The 21,341-nt window shown below is 42.8% G+C and overlaps 1 protein-coding gene across 2 annotated transcripts in view; it reads left to right on the top strand.

Moving 5' to 3' along the window:
• mtmr11 (myotubularin related protein 11) overlaps positions 1-21,341 on the top strand; it is a 96,749-nt gene that overhangs the window by 20,698 nt on the left and 54,710 nt on the right. For both annotated transcript variants that reach the window (XM_084336494.1, XM_084336493.1), the window contains exon 2: positions 1,969-2,038. In XM_084336494.1, the coding sequence (XP_084192620.1) occupies positions 1,969-2,038 (70 nt within the window). The remainder of the gene's footprint in view (positions 1-1,968; positions 2,039-21,341) is intronic.

The following is a 21,341-nucleotide window of genomic DNA, read 5'->3' as shown; positions in this document are numbered from 1 at the left end:
AGTCCTTCCGCGGAAAGAGGAGCCTTAAGGAGAAGAAACCTTTCCTCCTCCCCAAGGGAAGACTGCTCCAACCAGAGATGCCTATTAATAAGTGTTGATAGCATCCTGATCCTCCCTGCGGTTATAGCTTGCGACTGATTCAAGATTTCTATAACCCCAAAAACACGCACAATGTTTTCAGCGTCGGCTGGCCCTGTAGTCCCACTACCCGATGCCAATGTAGACAGAAAAACAATCAGCTGAGCCACGACACTGGCCGCAGCTAAATTCCATCCTATGGCAGTATAACCCTAATCAGTCCATACTGCCACCTGCCGGGCCGACTTGCTCTCAAGCGTCGGCTTCCGGGTGGGACACCGTTCAACCCCACCGGGGCAAAGGATCGATGCTACCTGGCTCTCAAGCCAAGGCACACCTGCCTTGCGCCCTGCTGTCAGCCCATTTACCCGTAAAAAGGGTAAATAAGTCTCAGCAAAACCCCCCACATTAGCTACCGACTGACCTTCATCAATGAACCGGTTAAGAGGAGGGAAAAGCGGTGACATCCCACAGCGGGGAACAGTGGAACAGTGACCCAGCATTACAGCATTAGCATTAGCAGCTTGCTCCAGGATAGCCGGGAAAACGTCCAACTCAGAGTTACTTTTACCCAGATATCCTGCCCCTTGCGCCAATACACAACTCGGTTGTCTCACAGGACAACAAGCAGTATTACTAACGCCAACATTAATGCCTGATGGCACAGAGCCTACCTGAGCGCGAGTTAGCCCGATAGCTACACATCGCGCGACGTCCCTCGACCTGCTGTCAGAAGACGAGGAAACCCCAGGACAGACCCGACGTGCTGTTGGAACATGCCGAGAAGATTCCAGGGGCTAGCAAATCACCGGCGAAAACCCAACATTGTTCAATTTCTCTCTGCATTTCATAACAAAAAGCACGTCCATGATGGAAAACGAAAAAAGAGGAAGGGCGAGTGTGACCACGCCTGGTGCCTTGACAACATGCAACTTGACATTTCTGATTTGTCATTTATTGTTGAGCCCCCATGTCAGAAAAATACAAAAACTGTAAAAAAATTTAATTAACTATACACTTAAATAAAATAATAGTATTTCTCTTAAACAAATTTATTTTTTTATTCTTAAACTAATTTAATCGATTGAATAACGACCTGTTGAATGCAACTACAGTTCAATATCTTAAACTAATTTAATCTATTGAACTGTAGTTAGTTGCATTCAACAGGTCGTTATTCCTCTCACTCTGTCTCTGGAAGCACGCGCACACACACACACGCGCGGCTCCCTGCCCCCACCCTTTTCTACCCTTTCTACCTGAGCTCAGTGTGTCTGTCTGTCTCTGTGTGTCTGAGCTTGGTTAGCTAGCATTAGCTCCGCGGCTAATGTTAGGTTATCCTGAATTAAATGAATGACTAGGTTGCAAAGCATTGAAGTAGTTTTCACTGCACATAGAAACAGTCAAAGAGCGGGAGCATTTCGGGAGCATATGCGACCAAAGCCCAGGCAATTTTGAGCCCTTAAGGAATCAAATAGTCTGCTCTATGGCTAAATGCGTGGCGCTAACGTTATTGTTTTTAAAATGCACAACTGTTGGAAAAACATGGCAGCGATGAGAGGAATCGATAGTCACGGAGGCATGCGATTCCCAACGGGAACCGGTTTTCGATTCCCATCCCTAGGGATGGGTGAAAAATACAGAAAGCCCAAAAATAAATAGAATACAATATTTTTTCTTTTTTATAAAATTGGATCAGGACTCAGTATCGGCATGCACTCAATATTAAATTGGATTGGGGGCAAAAAATTTTGTTATACAGAGTCTTTGTAAAGTGTGTGCATAGGCAATAAGTTGCATTGTAAGTGACCTATGCATTCGCAGTAATGTAAAAGATTGGGGAAGCCATGGTTAAGCAATGCTAATGGGAGACTTTTGTTTCCCCTGCAGGAGAGGATGATGAGTCAGAGCGGACAAAACGCCAGGAGTCGAGACATGTTTGGACTACGCTGCCTACCTGGTAAGATCACAAAGATTGTTATTGAGGTAACGGTTGTATGGTGGTAGCCTGCTGTTTGTGTGTTTCGCTCTGGGTACAAAATGTTCTTGTCTCACTTCCTTTTCTCTTGTGAAAAACAGCACATGTCTTCCCCTCATATTGATTCAGTCTTAACACTTTGAATGCCCAAAACGACATAACACGTGTTATCAGCCCGCCCCCTGAATGCCCACCACGACAATTAGCGTGAATCTTTTTTTATTAGCGATCTGAATTCATATTTCATCAACCAAGTCTACCGTTGGGAAACCAGCCCCATCAGGAGCTCAGATGTGAAAAAAGCGCCCCCTATCGTCTCCCAGATGGTAATGCACCCTTTTGGAATGGACTCAATGAAAATGGATGAGAAAAGAAAAATCCGGAATCCACATTTTACTTCTCACGCATGTAACCGGAGATGATCCCAGTCATTGTGGACCATCAGAACAGCGTGTAATATGTGTTTACAGTATGTAGCATTCACGGAGATATAAGCTTTTCCCCTATGTGTGATGTGGCTGTTTGGCTGTGCGAGCGATCAGGAAAGATATCAGATCAGATATCAGATCGCCTATATAGCGTGCATACGTACACATATACTATCGATAGTCTAGCGTTTATTTGAAAACTATTCATAAATAGGCCGAAAAATTAGAAAGTGTTTGTGTATTCTAGAATATTCCGTTTATTATGGAATCTTTTTATTTTCCTTAAACGAGGGCTTTTCAAGATGCTATAAAACGGAAATGAACCGATAAAAAAACAATCCGCTTCGACAATGTTGACTGGAAAATGAGTCATTGATAAGCGACGGGCAGATTAGACACATTTAAAACATAGATTAGGCGATATTAACGCTAACATTGAAGTGGATGGTGGGCATTCAAGCACTAAATCGTGCGCCCCCCTGCTGGCACTGAAAGAGTTAACATAGAGCGACATTGGCTAGCACTAAGGGCAAAAAGCTGCATGCTTAAGTATTCTAGCCAAGCTATACAAGACACTTATCATAGTCCTATAATATTGTACATAACTGCTGGGAAGAAAGACATGTACTAAAACTGCTATGGCATAAAGAAATATATTGTTTGGTTCCTCTTGGTTGTCAGTTAAGGCCATGAGTAGGTAGGGAATTTATTTAATTTTATTCTTTTATTTTATCTCTTCCCACGGCGACTGGATAGGGAATTTATTTATTTAATTAAAATGTTCACGACAACATGGATGCATGTACTCTGCCAGCATGTTTAATATCCATAATACTAAAGGTTTGACTAAGATTTGTATGAAACTTTATTGAGAAAAAAAAATATATATATATATATATTTTTTTTTTATATATATTTTTTTTAAACTCATAAAATAAATTGGGTCGCACCTAAATCGGCAGGGCCGGTCGGCAACCGGAACCAACCCATTATTTTTGTTAGGCCTATTGTGGAAAGATTTCTCAACTGCTATTTTGGTGGCAGGGGAATATAAAAAAAAAAAATATATATATATATATATATATATATATATATTGTAATTTTTTTTGTCAACGACCGGCCCACTACTAGGCTGGGACAGCGGCCCATTGGTATTGACTGACACTGGGCTAGCACAATCACATATCTTACTAAGCACCCCCCCCGCCAGTTGTGCAGGTACATGACTGAGAGGGGGGCTGGTACATGACTGGGATGGGGCTGTGGTACATGACTGAGAGGGGGCTGTGGTACATGACTGAGAGGGGGCTGGTACATGACTGAGAGGGGGCTGTGGTACATGACTGACAGGGAGCTGGTACATGACTGAGAGAGGCTGGTATACAGGACTGAGAGGGGGGCTGGTATACATGACTGAGAGGGGGCTGGCTGGTACATGACTGAGAGGGGGCTGGTACATGTATTGGTACTGACTAACACTGGGCTGGCCCAATCACATCTCTTACTAAGCACCCCCCCGCCAGTCGTGTGGTACATGACTGAGATGGGGCTGTGGTACATGACTGAGAGGGGGCTGTGGTACATGACTGAGAGGGGGCTGTGGTACATAACTGAGATGGGGCTGTGGTACATGACTGAGAGGGGGCTGTGGTACATGACTGAGAGGGGGCTGTGGTACATGGCTGAGAAGGGGCTGTGGTACATGACTGAGAGGGGGCTGGTATACAGGACTGAGAGGGGGCTGGTACATGACTGAGAGGAGGCTGGTACATGACTGAGAGGGGACTGGTATACATGACTGAGAGGAGGCTGGTACATTACTGAGAGGGGGCTGTGGTACATGATTGAGAGGGGGCTGGTATACAGGACTGAGAGGGGGCTGGTATACATGACTGAGAGGAGGCTGGTATACATGACTGAGAGGGGGCTGGCTGGTACATGACTGAGAGGGGGCTGGTACCATGTATTGTGAATCATTGTAGGTCAAACCATTGTTAGGCACACCTTCCAAACAGCAGAACAGGCACGCCTTCCAAACAGCAGAACGGGCATGCCTTCCAAACAGCAGAATGGGCACGCCTTCCAAACAGCAGAACGGGCACGTCTTCCAAACAGCAGAACGGGCACGTCTTCCAAACAGCAGAACGGGCACGCCTTCCAAACAGCAGAATAGGCACGCCTTCCAAACAGCAGAACGGGCACGCCTTCCAAACAGCAGAACGGGCACGCCTTCCAAACAGCAGAAGGGGCACGCCTTCCAAACAGCAGAATGGGCACGCCTTCCAAACAGCAGAACGGGCACGCCTTCCAAACAGCAGAACGGGCACGCCTTCCAAACAGCAGAACGGGCACGTCTTCCAAACAGCAGAACGGGCACGCCTTCCAAACAGCAGAACGGGCACGCCTTCCAAACAGCAGAACGGGCACGTCTTCCAAACAGCAGAATGGGCACGTCTTCCAAACAGCAGAATAGGCACGTCTTCCAAACAGAGGAACGGGCACGCCTTCCTAACAGCAGAACGGGCACGTCTTCCAAACAGCAGAACGGGCACGTCTTCCAAACAGCAGAATGGGCACGCCTTCCAAACAGCAGAACGGGCACGTCTTCCAAACAGAGGAACGGGCACGCCTTCCAAACAGCAGAATGGGCACGTCTTCCAAACAGCAGAATGGGCACGTCTTCCAAACAGCAGAATGGGCACGTCTTCCAAACAGCAGAATGGGCACGTCTTCCAAACAGCAGAATGGGCACGTCTTCCAAACAGCAGAATGGGCATGTCTTCCAAACAGAGGAACGGGCACATCTTCCAAACAGCAGAATGGGCACGTCTTCCAAACAGAGGAACGGGCCCCTGACAACATTGCAAACAGCAATACCAGGAGCCAAGCAATCGGCCCATTCCGAGTTGCCACACTCGTAAAGGAGAGCTGCCACGCCCATAAAGGACACTGCACTGGTTCTTGAAAAGTTGACCAGTTGACCTTTTTCTTGAGATACGAGGTTTTCATCCGACAGCATGGAATAAGCTCTGAGTATCTCCTTCACACATCTGGCCTCTTCAACACTAAGCCTATTCCCCACCAGACAAGTCAACCTGCTCTGCCAAAGGTTAGCTAACCTGGGCCTCAGTGCTAATCTGTATTCTGCATGATAGGAGAGAGGGTGGTGTGCTGGAGAGTGCAGGGCTACAGCTGTTCTCCACTAGCTGCATTACCAGCTAACGGGCCCTCAGCCTGGCCCTGGTTATGTTCCCTGTGTCTGCAGCGCACTGTGGCGGTAAGAGCTTTACACAAGAATGTTGGCTGAACAGAGGGCCCCAACTCTAGACAAGCTAATCTCTAACGTCTTGTATCAGCGGATATTCACAGTGCCCCTCCGCCATAGTGAATGTGTGTGTATACAGTTAGTAAGTGTGAGGGTGGGGCGGGGTTGAATTTGCCACCTTGTCCCTTTTCATTTTCGTCTCATTTCCACCTTGTGGGATTGACCTGCAAGCACATGCGCGCGCACACACACACACACACACACACACACACACACACACACACACACACACATCCCCCTCCTTCATTCACTTTTAATATAGTCTTAATATATTCGCCGTAAACATGTTTTATGAAATACGTCCTGGACTCTCACAGGCCTAGACAAGGCACACAGTGTTCTCAGCTGTCTTGCTTTGAAACGCTGTTTTCTGTGTGAAACGCAGACTGTCTCTTCTTTTCTTTTTTCTTTATTTTTTTTTCTTCCTTTTTTTTCTTCCTTTTTTTTTTATACTTTCCCTTGTTTTCCCTCTGGATTTGCTTTCCATCCTCTTTACTACTTCTTTTTTGCTGAACTTTCTCTCTCTGTCTCAGTCTCTCTCTCTTTCTCTCTGTCTCTGTCTGTCTTCTCTCTCTCTCTCTCTCCTCTCTCTCTCTCTCTCTTTCTCTCTCCTCTTTCTTAGCATATTAGAAACACAGATGGCCACGAGAGCCTGTCTCATGTTAAACTTAAGACCCAGCAGATAGATAGATGCTGTCATACCCTCTGAGACCCTCATTAATTGTTTTTCCATTTGTGTTTGTTTAAGTACAGTAGCCTATACCACCACATACTGTACCTGCTATCTAGCTATATTCTGTTTGTTTGTTTCATTGTATATACAGCGTAATACACACAGGGTTAGAATTTTTTTTATTTTAAGCAAAGTTATTCTGGGTTTCTTTGTGCGTACTGCGGAATGTGTGTCGAGTCAATTTGTGCAACACACACACATTCACTTTTACAGCACAATGGAGTGTCGAGGCAGCGCCAGCGTGCCGGAGAGAGAGGCTCACGTTGCAGCACATAGACTCTCACTCTCTCTCACACACACACACACACACACACACACACACACACACACACACACACACGCACACATACACACACACACGCACACATACACACACACACACGCATACATACATTTACACACGCACATACATTTACATACACACACATACACGCATACATTTACATACACACACATACACACACACACACACACACACACACACACACACACACACACGCACACATACACACACACACACGCATACATACATTTACACACGCACATACATTTACATACACACACATACACACATACATTTACACACACACATACATTTACATACACACACATACACGCATACATTTACATACACACACACACACACACACACACACATACACACACACACACACAATCAGAAGAGTTCCCGTTCTCCTGGCGTACACGGGGTGCTTCTCTGCGGTCACCACGTTCTCCGGTGACAGCGGTACGCGGGACAGCAGAACCGGAGCCGGGGCGCGGGGGGTGAATGGGTCGGGGCAGCGCACACGGATAGCTAGATAGATCATGTACCTTTTTTGAATGGCGTGCATGAGGGGGGGGGGGGGGGGGGGGGGCTATACTGTCCATCCGCACACAATGCCAAGTGGGCAGGGACCCTCCTTGGAGCAGCATCACAATCCCCTCTCCCTGTGTTCTTATGTTACCACAGGATTTAAAGCCTGTCAATCAACCGCCAAGAAACCTATGGCCCAGTGGTGGATGGGAGAAGGCAGTGACAATATACTTATAATATATAAATGGTAAATGGACTGCATCTATATAGCGCTTTTATCCAAAACGCTTTACAACTTATGCCTCACATTCACTCACACATTCACACACCGACGGTGGTGCAGGGTGCCAACCTGCTCAGCTGCAGCAGTTACTGTTAGGGGGGTTAAGTGTCCTGCTTAAGGACACATCGTGTTTTAATCGAAACGGGAACCTTCTAATTAGCAGATAATCGATTTGATTTTGAAAGCGGCATCGAATTTATTGACATTCATGATCCATTCGGAATGGGGTTTTAAGGCTTGGGAATCCTACTGTTTCTTAGATCAGTGGTTTTCAACCAGGTGTCACAGTTGAGGAAGTCCCAGGGTCTCCCCAGATAAACTCACTCGTACATTTACACACCGACCAGCAATTAGGGGTTAAAAGAACATGGCAACATTTTGGGAAATTAGCTTACCGTCTTCTCCAGGAAGAGACAAGAAGATGGATACCAGTTTCCTCTCTGTGCGTTCAGTAGAAAGCTATCTGGCTGCATGTTAGCCTAGCTTAGCACAATGAATGTTGAATGTTGGCGTGTTCCTTTAACACATTGGGCGCCGGGCATTGTGCCCATCATTATACCCAGTCTGCCAGCACTGTAACCCTATGGAGATGTTTACCTTCTTTGCAGGGCTATAACTTTTTAAATATTATAGCTATATCTGCATTACTATGGCCCATTCAACATCGATTATCTATCGTTCTGGATGTGGGAACGTTATATTTTTCCATTCATACATTGTTGTGTTAATACCGTCTAGAATATAGGTATGTTTTTAAGCTTTTCTGCTGTAATTCCAAAAACGCTAGTTATAGGCCCTGACGCATATGATAGATTATCGATTGGCATTTCTTTCCTATACACACTATATTAAAAATTCAAATGTATATGATCGGTATACATTATGCTTCATCATGCGTGAAGGAAAGGGGGGGGGGGGGGGGGGGGTCGTTTTTTTATTCCTTGATCGTCCGTAACTGCTTTATTTAGTATGGATTGATATGTTGAGCAGATGGTTTGCAGTGAAATGAATATCGGGCTGAAAATAACATTAGTGTCCTCTTACCGTTCGCCGATGAGACTGGAGGAAAAATATCCCAATTATTTGACGTCTATCTCCTACATCCATTTCCGGTTTGTATGGCACAATAAATGCCTAAATCATATTGATTATTGCGTTTCGAAAGCGATCCAAATGCACTCGAGTGTTTGTCTGGATCCACGTAACAAGATATGACTGCCGGAGGGATTTCCTCGACGCACCGATCGCCACTTCCGGTTTTGGCGTACCACCAGGCGGCGGTATTGAGGCGTTGCAATCTCAGACAGGGTGCCGCTGCAGTCCGGAGGGAGGCTGGATGAATTATGAACGCCATGGCGAAAAAATAATAATATTGATCCCAAAAACGATTTACGCCGCTGTTGGCGTTCAACGCATGGCGGGCAATAACGACTTACGGCGTTTATGGCGCACAATGTGTTAAGTGTCTTGCTCAAGGACACTTCGACACGCTGCCCGGGAAGCGTCTATGCCAAATACAACGCAGTTCGGTTTCCGGGTTCCTCTGATTGGCCACTAAGCCCACGTGACCGCGGCTAGCACGCCCCCCTTATCGCCTGCTGCCACGCTGTGAAGCGGAAGAGCCAGCGAGGCGACGCGAGGCGGTGGTTTCAGCAGCAGCGGCCGTCTTCTTCCGAGGCGGCTCGTTCTTATTAATCCCTAATGTCATGTATGTTGTGTATGTCATAAATGTCGATATGAATTGAAAATGGGGGACCCTGAAGTAAACAAGACGAAAGTCTTTCTCTGGTCTGCATCCCATTAACAATTGTGTGTATTGCGCCGTACTGTATTGTACCCATTCTGCAATCTGTTAAATAAAGTTTCCATTCATTCATTCATTCATTCATTCATTCATTCATTCATTCATTCATTCATTCATTCATTCATTCATTCATTCATTCATTCATTCATTCATTCATTCATTCATTCATTTCTCCCCCACTACTCCCAAAAGTAACACTAAATAGATAAAGTACAACAACGCCAGACTCAAGAAACTGTGTTCCCTTTGGCGCAATACACACAATTGTTAAGGGGATGCAGACCAGAGAAAGACTGTCTTGTTTACATCAGGGTCCCCCATTTTCAATTCATATCGACATTTATGACATACACAACATGCATGACAGCTTTGGCTGTTTGTACGATGAAACAAAGAACTTCTAAGATATACATTAACTTGGATTTCAGTGATATTCAGCGGTTATGTCAGTGTTCTTAAAAGCTTGTAGTTGTGCATGTCATAAAAAAACAAACTCGCATCATTTGGGTATTTCTGAATGTTTTGGCATATGAGTCTATATAGGATGCATTTTTGTGTAATTGTTTGATCATAATACAGGACTAAGGAACATGGTATTTTTTTATTTCAAATTATATATATAGGACTATGTATAAAGAAACCATTTCTTCTTTCAGAAAGGCTGATATAAAGCTAATGTTTTGTGTAATTGTTATACTCATTGAGGACCATTACATTTGTAGTATTAATCGATCGTAGAATCATATCATATCAGTACCTTCAATAAAGAGTAGATCTGACTACTTTACTGAATTAACAATTACTGTGAATATCTCCAAACCACGCTCACAAACATTGAGTAACAATACCTTGGATGATGTAACTGATATGGATATTAGTCGCGCTACTGGAGAAAAAGACGCTGGTACGCTTGACAGTTAAAAAAAAAAAAAATCACTTTATTCATTCCAGATGTAGCTTATTTTTCCAATCATATTGTACTGAACAAAGATTAGCAACACATTTTCTTGCTGTGAATTCCTGCCTGAACATTCAAGACATGCTGTATTGCGTGGGGCTTTTAGAGAGGAAGATCCGTAGGACATCACAACGTCGATTCCTGAACACAACCTCTTTGATAGAGGAGAGATTACACCCATGCAGCCTCGAGTGTCGTGTGCAGTGTAAACAAACATTGTTTATGAGAAACAACATACATGACATTAGGGATTAATAAGAACGAGCCGCCTCGGAAGAAGACGGCCACTGCTGCTGAAACCACCGCCTTGCTGGCTCTTCCGCTTCACAGCGATAGCGGGGGCGTGCTAGCCGCGTTCACGTGGGCTTAGTGGCCAATCAGAGGAACCCGGAAACCGAACTGCGTTGTATTTGGCATAGACGCGCCCGGGAACCTCCGGATTACCAGACTACTGCTCTACCTCCTGAGCCACTGTCGCCCCTATGTAAGAGTGACTATCGTATGGTTTCACTTTCTACTGTTATCTCAGTTACAGAATTCTGGACTAGGCTAAGTCATCTATCCACCAACAAAATGCTTCTTAGATGGTGATCCCTGAGACAACATTTACATTACATATTTTACATTTAGTCATTTAGCTGACACTTTTATCCAAAGCGACTTACAAGTTCTGTACAACAAGTCAGCAGGAAGGGTACAACTCTGGCAGCTAAGAGTAAGAAAGGGTAACATTGTTTGTCAAACAATGTTGAACTTGAGTGCTACAGTCTTGAGTGCATAGTAGTATAGACATATTAGCATAGTAGGTAGTAGGGCTGTCTTAAATACTTCGAAGCTTCGTTCGATGGCACGAGCTTCGAACATAAAAAAATAAATCGAAGTAAAAAAAAATAACAATAATAATATATATATATATATATATATTTTTTTTTTCTCTCCAAAATCTTGCGCCTCCATTCCAATGAAACGAAAGTAAGCGGCGCCTTCCCACCTCCATTCCAATGAAACGAAAGTAAGCGGCGCCTCGACTCCACCTCTCTACAACAAGCAAGTGGAGTTTATCTGTGTTGAAAACAACAAGGACATGTGCAGCAGACATGTCGACGAAGAAGTCATCAGACGTGTGGTTACACTTTAAAATATGCAAAGACAATGCCCAAAAAGCCGAGTGCCAGATATGCCAGAAGAAAATGGCATATCACAACTCTACAACAACTTTGTCAAATCACCTAAAAAACTTAAGTATCGTTGTACACGACGGCGACGCCACACAAAACATTAATAAGGCTATGCCTATGCTGCTATGACTAATGTGTTACCAAGTTGGCTAATTTAATTGTAATCATCTGCTTTTGTAGGTGCATTGTCTGATATAATTATAAATTAAATATAATATAATTGTTTGCTTGATAGACGAAGGTTGCAACATAATTATGTAATGTCATGTCGTTGGCTGTGAGAGCAGCCCCACTGCACCCAGGCAGCGCAGCCGAGTGAAACCTTGTTGGCTGCGTCACAGCCACGAAAGGGGCTACTTAATTAATTAATCCAATCCACTTTATTTATAGAGCACATTTAAAAACAACAACGTTTACCAAAGTGCTGTACAAGTTCCACAAAAAAAATCAAAGCTCGGCCCCGAAGCTTCGATTGCCAAAAAAAGCTTTGAAGGTCAGCCCTAGTAGGTAGTAGTATAGGCAAGGTATATTCCTTAGTAGCAAAGTGCGTAATAGTAAAAAACAGTAGAAAGGTTTTTCATTTAATTTCAGCTGATTGAAATGTGTGCTTTTAGTTGAATGGTCGGAAAATTGGGACTGTGGTGGAAAGTTCACCCCACCATTGTGGAGTGAGGACCGAGAATAGCCTGCTACTCTTTGATGACCCCCCCCCCCCCCCCCCCCCTGGAGCTTGGATAGGAGTGGGTCTGAGGCGGCCAGAAGATGCAGAGCGTTGTTGAGGGTGTGTGGGAGCCGTTCCCCTTGCTACACGGTATGCCAGGTCAATGGGTCTCATTCACCAACATTGCCATAAGATTTCTCTTAGTGCAACCATCTTGGAACCACCTAAGGCCATGTCCACACTAAAACGATTTTGGTCCGTTTAGTTTTCATTTAAAAAAAGTTTTCCGTAAACACGAAATCGTCTTAATGAGAACACTGAACCGCTGAAACGCTGCAGCAAAAAAACACCAAAAGCAGAGAAGAATGGAGCATGCACAGTTTGCACCTACCTGCTCCTACCTACCGCCAATAAAAACAGAAGAAGTGAACTGACCTACTTTTCCAGAGACAACGGTGCAACGTACTTCAGGAGGAGAGAGAGAGAGAGAGGCTCAAACTACCTGTTGGAATAAATTAATTGATTGATGTTTAACTTGTCCCTGTGTGTGTCCAGTCATTTCGACTAGCAAACGTTGTCTGTATATGGTTCGCTATTTAGCTAATGTGGATAGCATTTTGAATAGCATCAATGCTAGCTGGCTGGCTAGTGGCTACAGCTTTATTTACTAAATTATGGAGGCTTTTTAATTGTCAAGGTAAGAGGATTTGTCATGATCAACTGAAGGGGTATGCTATGGAACAGTTTGCCGCAAAAAACCCGATCAGGCTCAATAGCTTCTGCACCACGAACGCAACTACTTGTTGTTGTGATGTTGGCTGAGAGTTTGCGCATGCGGGGTAAGGGAGAGGTGGGCCAAAGTGGCATCGGTTCAGGAGAAGCCGCGTATCGCTTGTAAAGATGGTGGCGCAATGGGGGGCGTCTTCAGAATTGCGCACTCTGGAAGCTGGTATCAAAAAGTACCGTCTTCAGGCTGCCAGAACGCAGTTCCGTGTGGCAGAACGATGCAAACGATCAAATACTTTGCGGACATGGCCTAAGACAAACTTGCCGACATTTACACCCGGATTCACCAACGCGAGGAGAGGCTGTCTTAACTCTTTGAGCATCACGCCCTTTTCCCATCTTTACTCAATGGCGTCAGCGTTATTGACCATTTTAGCGATGTTTGCAGACCCATCGTGTGTTCTGTATTACAGCTATGTGTTACACTCCCAGACATGCCCAAGGCTGGGAGAGTCAACACCACAGTCAGTGTGAACAATGGGTCTCGCTTTCCCACAAAAGGAACAGACAGTATGAAGGATGTGAATAGTGGTATCATGGCGCCATCTAGTGATCTTTTACAGATGATGCATGCTGTGGTGATAAACCTCCTAAACAATTTGTTGTCTGTGCATTTATTGTTGATGTTACAATTGTTATCTGTTTAGGTTGTTCTCTGTGTTTGTATCTCTGATTCTGTGTGTTGTATAACCTTGTCCCTGTTGTGCTGATATTTGTATTAGTTCTAGTTCTTATGCCTTTCTTCCCCCAGCTGTCGTCCATTATTAATTAGTGTCAGTATTTATGGTCTGTGGTTTGTTGAGTTGCTTGTGGAGTCATTCCTCCTTGTTTCCTGTTCCTATGATGTCTTTGTCAAACGTCGTCCTTGCCCTGTAGTTGTGTTCTGTCTAAAGTAAGTGCATGTTAGTTTTCTGTTTGTTGCTCTTTTGTTTTCGTGTGTTCAGTCCGTCTTCTGGTTAGGTGTTGTTTGTATTTAGAGCCAGGGCGACTGTGCCTATTATTTTGTGCTTGTGTACCTTTGTCGTGGCTAAGTAAAAGCTCTTAAAATCGTGACCGTCGTCTCCTGCCTCATATCCCTGCTCACTCTCGTCCTGCTGCCTTGGGTTCTACCTCCACCTTACGTCATCGTAACACTATGGAGACAATAGTATGGCTCATTTGACAGCCATTGTTCATAGTCCATCACTGACTAACGAGTTAATTTCTACATACTGTAGTTTGTGCACTATTACACGCTAAACATCGCCTCTTTCCAAAATAATCCAGTATTTTTTCATAGATCGTGAGATATGGCGCGTTATATGCAATATGCCCATATCATTCTGGTTGTTCACCCGAAACCCAAAATACTTCCAAATCAATGGTATATACCATGTACATATGTGTCTTCACAAAATCCTCAAGGGGTGGGGGGGTCGTTTTAACTCAAAACTGTGATCATTACCAAAAGCAAGTTTTACGTCCGGTAAACTACGACACTGTGATCGGTACAGAAGCATGTTTTACGTTAAAAAAATACCAGCAGGTTACCTAAGATAGACCTTACCTTAGTCAGAAAGTAATCCAAAATGAATAAATCCTGTCGATCCCATGGCGATCGCAATTACTCATGTATATTGGGCATGGCTAACATACGGGAAATAATAGCTCTGAGGCACCAAATCTTCCACCGATTGCTATGTTGTGATCCACTCCTAGGCGGAAACAGCCGGAGTGGATCACAAGACAAGACAAGATATCCCCAGTTCCCAGTTCAAAAGGTAGGCAATACTGCCACCTGGTGAGATTCGATCGTCATTGCAATTCCAACATAGGCAGATGAGCCAGGGAGACCTAGGGAGCTCCGGCTGAGTGTATAGAACGGGGATCAAAGGAAAAATATCAAAGGATCAACACCCGAGAATTCTCGGGTATGGCGCTCAACGCATGGCGGCGAAACCCGACTTTTCTTGGGTATGGTGCAGAAAGAGTTAAGTGACCAAAACGATCCCAGCTGGGATGCCCACAATGAGGAATGTCACTCATTGACAAACATGAACGTGCTGTGACGAACCTGGTAGTGTTCAGGCTTGCCACGGTTTATACAAACAAATTTGAATGTCCACATAGTTGTCCAGTCCAGGGTCAGTAAACAAGGGGGAATCTCAGCCAGTCCAAGGTCCAGTACACAAAGAACACCTACTCACTTTCTCCTCACCTTTCACTACCTCTCACTGTCACAACTCTGAACAAACAATCTCTCTCTCTCAATACAACAACTCCAACCTCACCTCTGCTCCACTTACTCCTGACTAACCAAGTGGCTTTGTAGTGTGTGTGTCTGAGGTGTGTGCACGTGAGATGTGTGTGAACTAATTATGTGCAGGTGTATTCTATCAGTACTAATCAGCTACCTAATTGATTCTATTCCTCCTGTGGCAGAAGTATCTCCCATCCTTCACATATCCATGGGAGGGGGGAGGAGATCTGTCACAGCGCGTTCCCGTTGACATCATTTGCATACAGACACGCCTCCGGCAGCTCCTTATAAAGCCAGTCAACAGAGTAATGAATGAACACAGTAGGCTTATATTTAGAGCTGGGCCGTTAACGCGTTAACCGTTAACGCGATACTAGTATTGCGCGATAATATAATTGACGCAGTTAATCTAAATTTTTTTTTTTTTTTTTTTTTTTTTTTTTTTTACTTTTATTTACCCAGGGTAGGTTCGCTGAGCACAGATGCTCTTTTTCAGGAACGCCCTGCTTCACATTCACACAGTTCCATTCACACCTGGGAGCTGCCCAGTACAACCACAGTTGACACCATTGGCCACTGAGCAACTCCACTGGAGCAGTTGATTTGCATTGGCAGGGTTTGGCCCTGTCTGGCACCCAACGGGAAAAATATTATAGGCACTATAAGTAGACACCGCGACATAAAACAAGCTGGTCTGCCTGAGTGACTGGTGGAAGAAGGAGAAATAGAGATTGGACTGATTGAGTCAAGCCATGTCACATACCGTAGTTCAAGTTTGAAATGCTTCTTTCTGTTTTGCTCCTGAGAGTGTGCTAGATACTGTACTGTACTGGTAATATTATTTATTTGTGTTAACTTCTGAATAAAACAACTTATTAAACACAAGTACATCTTATTGAACATTATTTTGATATTTCATTACCAATTATCATAGCAAAACAGCTTTTTCAAATGGTCTGTAATGCATTTTGGAAACGGGAGATGGGCTCATGGTGTAATGGGCCACCTGGCCTGAGAAACATAAGGAGGAAAGAAAAAGTAAGGACTTACTTCTGGTCATTATTTGGGTAGAACACACATATTTTGAATGCCTTCGGCAGATTTATTTTTTTGAGCCATTTTAATCTAGATTAATCTAGATAAAATCCAGGATTGCAGATAGATTAAAAAAAATTATCTATGCCCACCTCTACTTATATTATTCTAATGACTTGTTTTATTTGGAGATCACAGATACTGCGCTGCCCTACAGTCCAGTCCGCTCATGGTTCGCCTGACTCTGGCGGCCTTAATATGTACTGTAGTTACTGTACGTATAGGGCAGAGCATATAGTATCTACTAAATCCTAATCCTAATCCTAACACCGACCACGAAACACCTGGCGCAGAGACTTGGAAGATGATGCCAAGAAGATGGGACACACCTGGGGCCAGCTTGAGAGGTTGGCTCAGGATTGGGATGCTTGGAGAACCCTTGTTGACGGCCTATGCCCCAAACGGGGTAAAGGCGTAAAAAAAAAAAAGAAAAAAAATCCTAATGAAACAAGTAATTAGAATAATATAAGCCTACTGTTATTCATTAGACATGTAGGCACAATGTGCGTTAGGGTTGCATGGTATACCGGTATTAGTATAGTACCGCGGTACTAGAGTGTTCGAAATGATACTATACTGCGTTTGGAAAAAACATTTTATTTATCCCTTTCTATTGGAGCACAGCGCTGCGTTCAGTGGTGACGTTGCGCTAGTTTACCAGAAGCAACCTTCTGGAATGAAGAACAACAAACTAGTCACGAGAGCTAGCATAGCTCGTCCAACGAATGTTGGCATCAATTGCATGACTACAGTACTGATAGGAGCTACTGTAGCACATAACGTTAGTTATCACAACCATCTGCAATCGCAGTGAGGATCTTTATTGATTAACGTTAGCTAGCTAGCTTTAACTAGAATTATAGTTCGCTAGCTATATAAGCTAACGTTAGCCGAGTTTATTCTATGCAAAATGTGCTAGCTAGCTAACGTTAATCAATAAAGATCCTCACTGCGATTAGTTAGTTATCATAACCATCGGCAATCGCAGTGAGGATCTTTATTGATTAACGTTAGCTAGCTAGCACATTTTGCATAGAATAAACTCAGCTAACGTTAGCTTATATAGCTAGAGAACTATAATTCTAGTTAAAGCTAGCTACCTAGCTAACGTTAATCAATAAAGATCCTCACTGTGATTGCCGATGGTTGTGATAACTAACGTTACGTGCTACAGTAGCTCCTATCAGTACTGTAGTCATGCCATTGATGCCAACATTCGTTGGACGAGCTATGCTAGCTCTCGTGACTACAGTTCCTTATACGAGCATTAGAAAATTTCCACAATGCTATTCACAAGAATAGAAAATAAATTGAAAAGCCTAATAATAAGCTATACATAGCCTAAACTGCCGTGCTGAAGGCTAATAAACACAGCGTCCCCTGTTGCCTACCCACAACAGAAATTAATTGATGCACACGTGCATCTCATTTCTATGGCTTAGTCACAAACGTGATTTATACAGAGACATTTGACAATTGCCCATTAATGGTTCATACATACTGTATAAAGACAACGGAAATCTATCTTATTTTTGTTAACCTACAATATGACATACCGTAATTCCTCTAATAGTAACCGGGTCTCAAATACAAGCCGGGTCTCTATTAATGGCCGGGTGCGCTCTTGAGCTAAGCAATTATAAGCCGGCCTCCTAATACAAGCCGGGTTACTAATATACTGAGCTGCGTACTGAGCTAGTTACTTGATTTCACTTTGAAAACGTTGAAATGACCAGTGACCACCTGTAATTGCACTGTTTACTATTTCATACAGTACTTGGTTTCAATAAATGAACCCAGTACATTTTACTGGGTTCAAACTGACACAAAATGTTGATTTATTCATTATGATCCGTTAAAAATTTGAAATATAGGCCTCCCTCTTATACAGGCCTCCTCCTAATACAAGCCTGGTACCCGCTACAGTTGAAACAAATACAAGCCGGGGTTACTATTCGAGGAATTACGGTAACCTAGTTCTAGATTATGATGGGCTATAATCAGTCTCACTCATCAAAATGTTTTCTAGGTTATGGTATCTCAAACTAATTAGGCCCTCTGCTATGACAAATTTATAATAATACAACCATACTTTTTCTACCCCTTGAATTTTTTTTCACTACTGAAGTCTGCTGCATTTGGCTCACAGAGTGACTCCCCCCACTCAGAAGCAACCTAACCTCCACTTTTTTTGAGCAGCATATTAAGTACACAAATTTGTCCAAAGATGATAAAAGGATCAACAGGGCAGTCGCAGAGTTCATCTGTATGGACCAAGTTCCAATATATATACAGTTGAGAAAGCTGGGTTCAGAAACTTTGTACAGCAACTGTTTTGAGTGCAAAAAAAGTTCTCCAGCATTTTGAATGCCATTGTATTTAATTTAATTTATTTATTCTTGTCATTGTTCATTTTTGTGTTTTAAAATAAAGAACAATAATGACATCTGAGAGTGTTTCCCTGATTTTGAGAAAGTATCGAAAAGTATTGAGATTCATATTGGTATAGTATCGAAACAAAAATGTTGGTATCGTGACAACCCTAGTGTGTGTGTGGCGCAACAAGACGTATGGAATATTAATAGTCTATTCCACTATAGATATATCCATGCTATTAGCTTTAGTTCTTATTTATTTATCCACTGTCATTTGCAGTGTTGGTGTAGTAGGCTACATAGTGTATTTCAATATTTGTTTTAATGATATATTTGAAAGAATGCAGGTTATAGTTATATAAAACGACAAATGTCTGTCCCATTGTACCAATCAATGGGATATATTGCATGTTGGCTATAACCCGCATTCTTTCAAATGTATAAATAATCAATCAAACAGATATTTAACAAATAAGAAATACAAATGCCACAGAAGGCATTAAATAATAATTATTTTCAATAATTTCACAATAATTGCATAATTGTGTTTGAATATCTGAGTAATTAAGTAATTATACATTTGTCCAAAATAGCTGGTTCAGATATGGTTAATCCAGCTGCCCTGTGATCAGATGAATCCATATTATTTATTTTCGGACATCAAATGCATCATTGAGGCATGACTTTAAATATAAAACGTAATTTCTTATCATACAAATATTGTCATTTATTGAAATTATGATTAATTAATTCCAAGGAGGCCTGTAGAGTTGACATGAAGGAATCACTATGATTCCTCCCAAATAAAGCCCTTAAGAACACGGAGCACACCAGTCTGTCAACTTAAGACTGCTCTTCAGCGCTCCTAAATCCTGCGCTTAGTTAGGGCCGAATCCAAGACAAGGGACGGTTGGTGAATCTCAAAATCAACCCGAAAATGTCTTAAGTGGTGCTAAGAGCACATTTTGTCTGATCTTTTGTCTTAAGTCCGTTGGTGAATGAGACCCAATGACCTTTAAGCCAATTCATGCTGATTGAAATGGGCGTAACTTTTACAAGGCATAATGTGTATCAATTTGGGGTTCCTTGACAAAAGGTTGAGAGCCACCAATTTAAATGATGCACACAAGAAAGTGCACCCTTTTTTTGTATTTTATTTTTGTATTATTTTTTAAACAAACACATAAACAAACATGACAACACACGATAAGATATACAAGCATTAATTGTCGGAGCACATCCAATGAAATCACATTTTAGTTAATTGTCTTATATAAGATATACCCCTAATACCTGTTATCTAAAAACCTACACACATATGCTCCAGCTCGAACCCCCCCCTCCCGGACCCCACCTTGGGTAGTACCTCCATTATCCCTCGCACCTAACCAGACACTACCATTATAAGCTAGCTTTTATTCTCTCCACCACTTCTAACCACATTGACATTTTGGATTCATTGAGACCCAGAATTCTTGCTGTAGATATTTCTTGATAAATCACATCGAGATATGTAAGAAACCAAACTTTCCGGCACATTTTTTCCGGTTGAAACCAGCGTGATGCGATCAGCTTTTTAGCTACCCGATAAAACCAATCTCTTTAGCTGTGGATTTACTGCAAACTCAAAAACATCATTCAATAGTAATACCGAGGGGTGTACAGGTATATTCCAAGATACGAGTTTTGATAATTGTTGGGTCACATCTTTCCAGAATGTCTTAACTGGTGGGCAGTCCCAATACATGTGCATAAATGTCCCTTCGTCCCCATTTGTACATTGGGAGCATTTGGAGTCTTGTTTAAGACCCATTCTGCACAGTCTTATAGGAGTCAAGTATGTCCTGTGAATATAGTTAAGATTGATTTGTTGATGGTCCGGGTTCCTTGATGTAAGTCGGACATTTGCCCAGGCTCCTTGCCAATCAAAGTCATTTTCCAGGTCTGGTATATCCCTCCTCCAGGCAGAGTCTAGTTGGAGGGTTTCATACGAGGACGTTAGTAATTGATGATAAAAATCTGAAACAAAACCTCTCGATGTCTCTCTTTCATAGAAGAATTTGTGGTATCTGTGGTGTTCAATTGGTATGTCTAATGGAACACAGTGAGACTTCAAACATAGCTGTAACTGTATGTAAAAAAGCCATGTGGACTTGGTGAGATTAAATTTTTTGCGTATTTCTTTATAACTACAAAAACCCTGTTTGTTAAAAACATCCCCTAATGAGTGTATGCCTTGCTCTTCCCATATAGGGAATCTTATAGGTCGTTTTTCAATTAAGAGTGCATTGTTATTGAATAAGGGAGTATGATTGTGCCATTTATGTGGGTTAGGATTTTTTTTTTGTGTTTCACGCCATATCCGGATCGCATGAGTAATTATGGGGCCAAATTTCCGTTCACAATGCTTGATTGGTAGTTTAGTGTATGCTATGTCCTTCAGTCTATGTGGGGCTACTATGTTTTCTTCTAATTTTCTCCAGGATACTAATGCTTGGGGGTCAAACCATGTTGTCAATGGTCTTAATGTGTACGCCTTAAAATATTGGAAAAAATCTGGAAATGCCATGCCACCATCTGCTTTATTTCTCTGTGCGGTGGAT

This window comes from Notolepis coatsorum (assembly GCF_963971535.1).
Source record: "Notolepis coatsorum genome assembly, chromosome: 19".
NCBI lineage: Eukaryota > Metazoa > Chordata > Actinopteri > Aulopiformes > Paralepididae > Notolepis > Notolepis coatsorum.
Note: the sequence above shows the minus strand (reverse complement) of the source record. Positions and strands in the feature narration are given on the sequence as shown.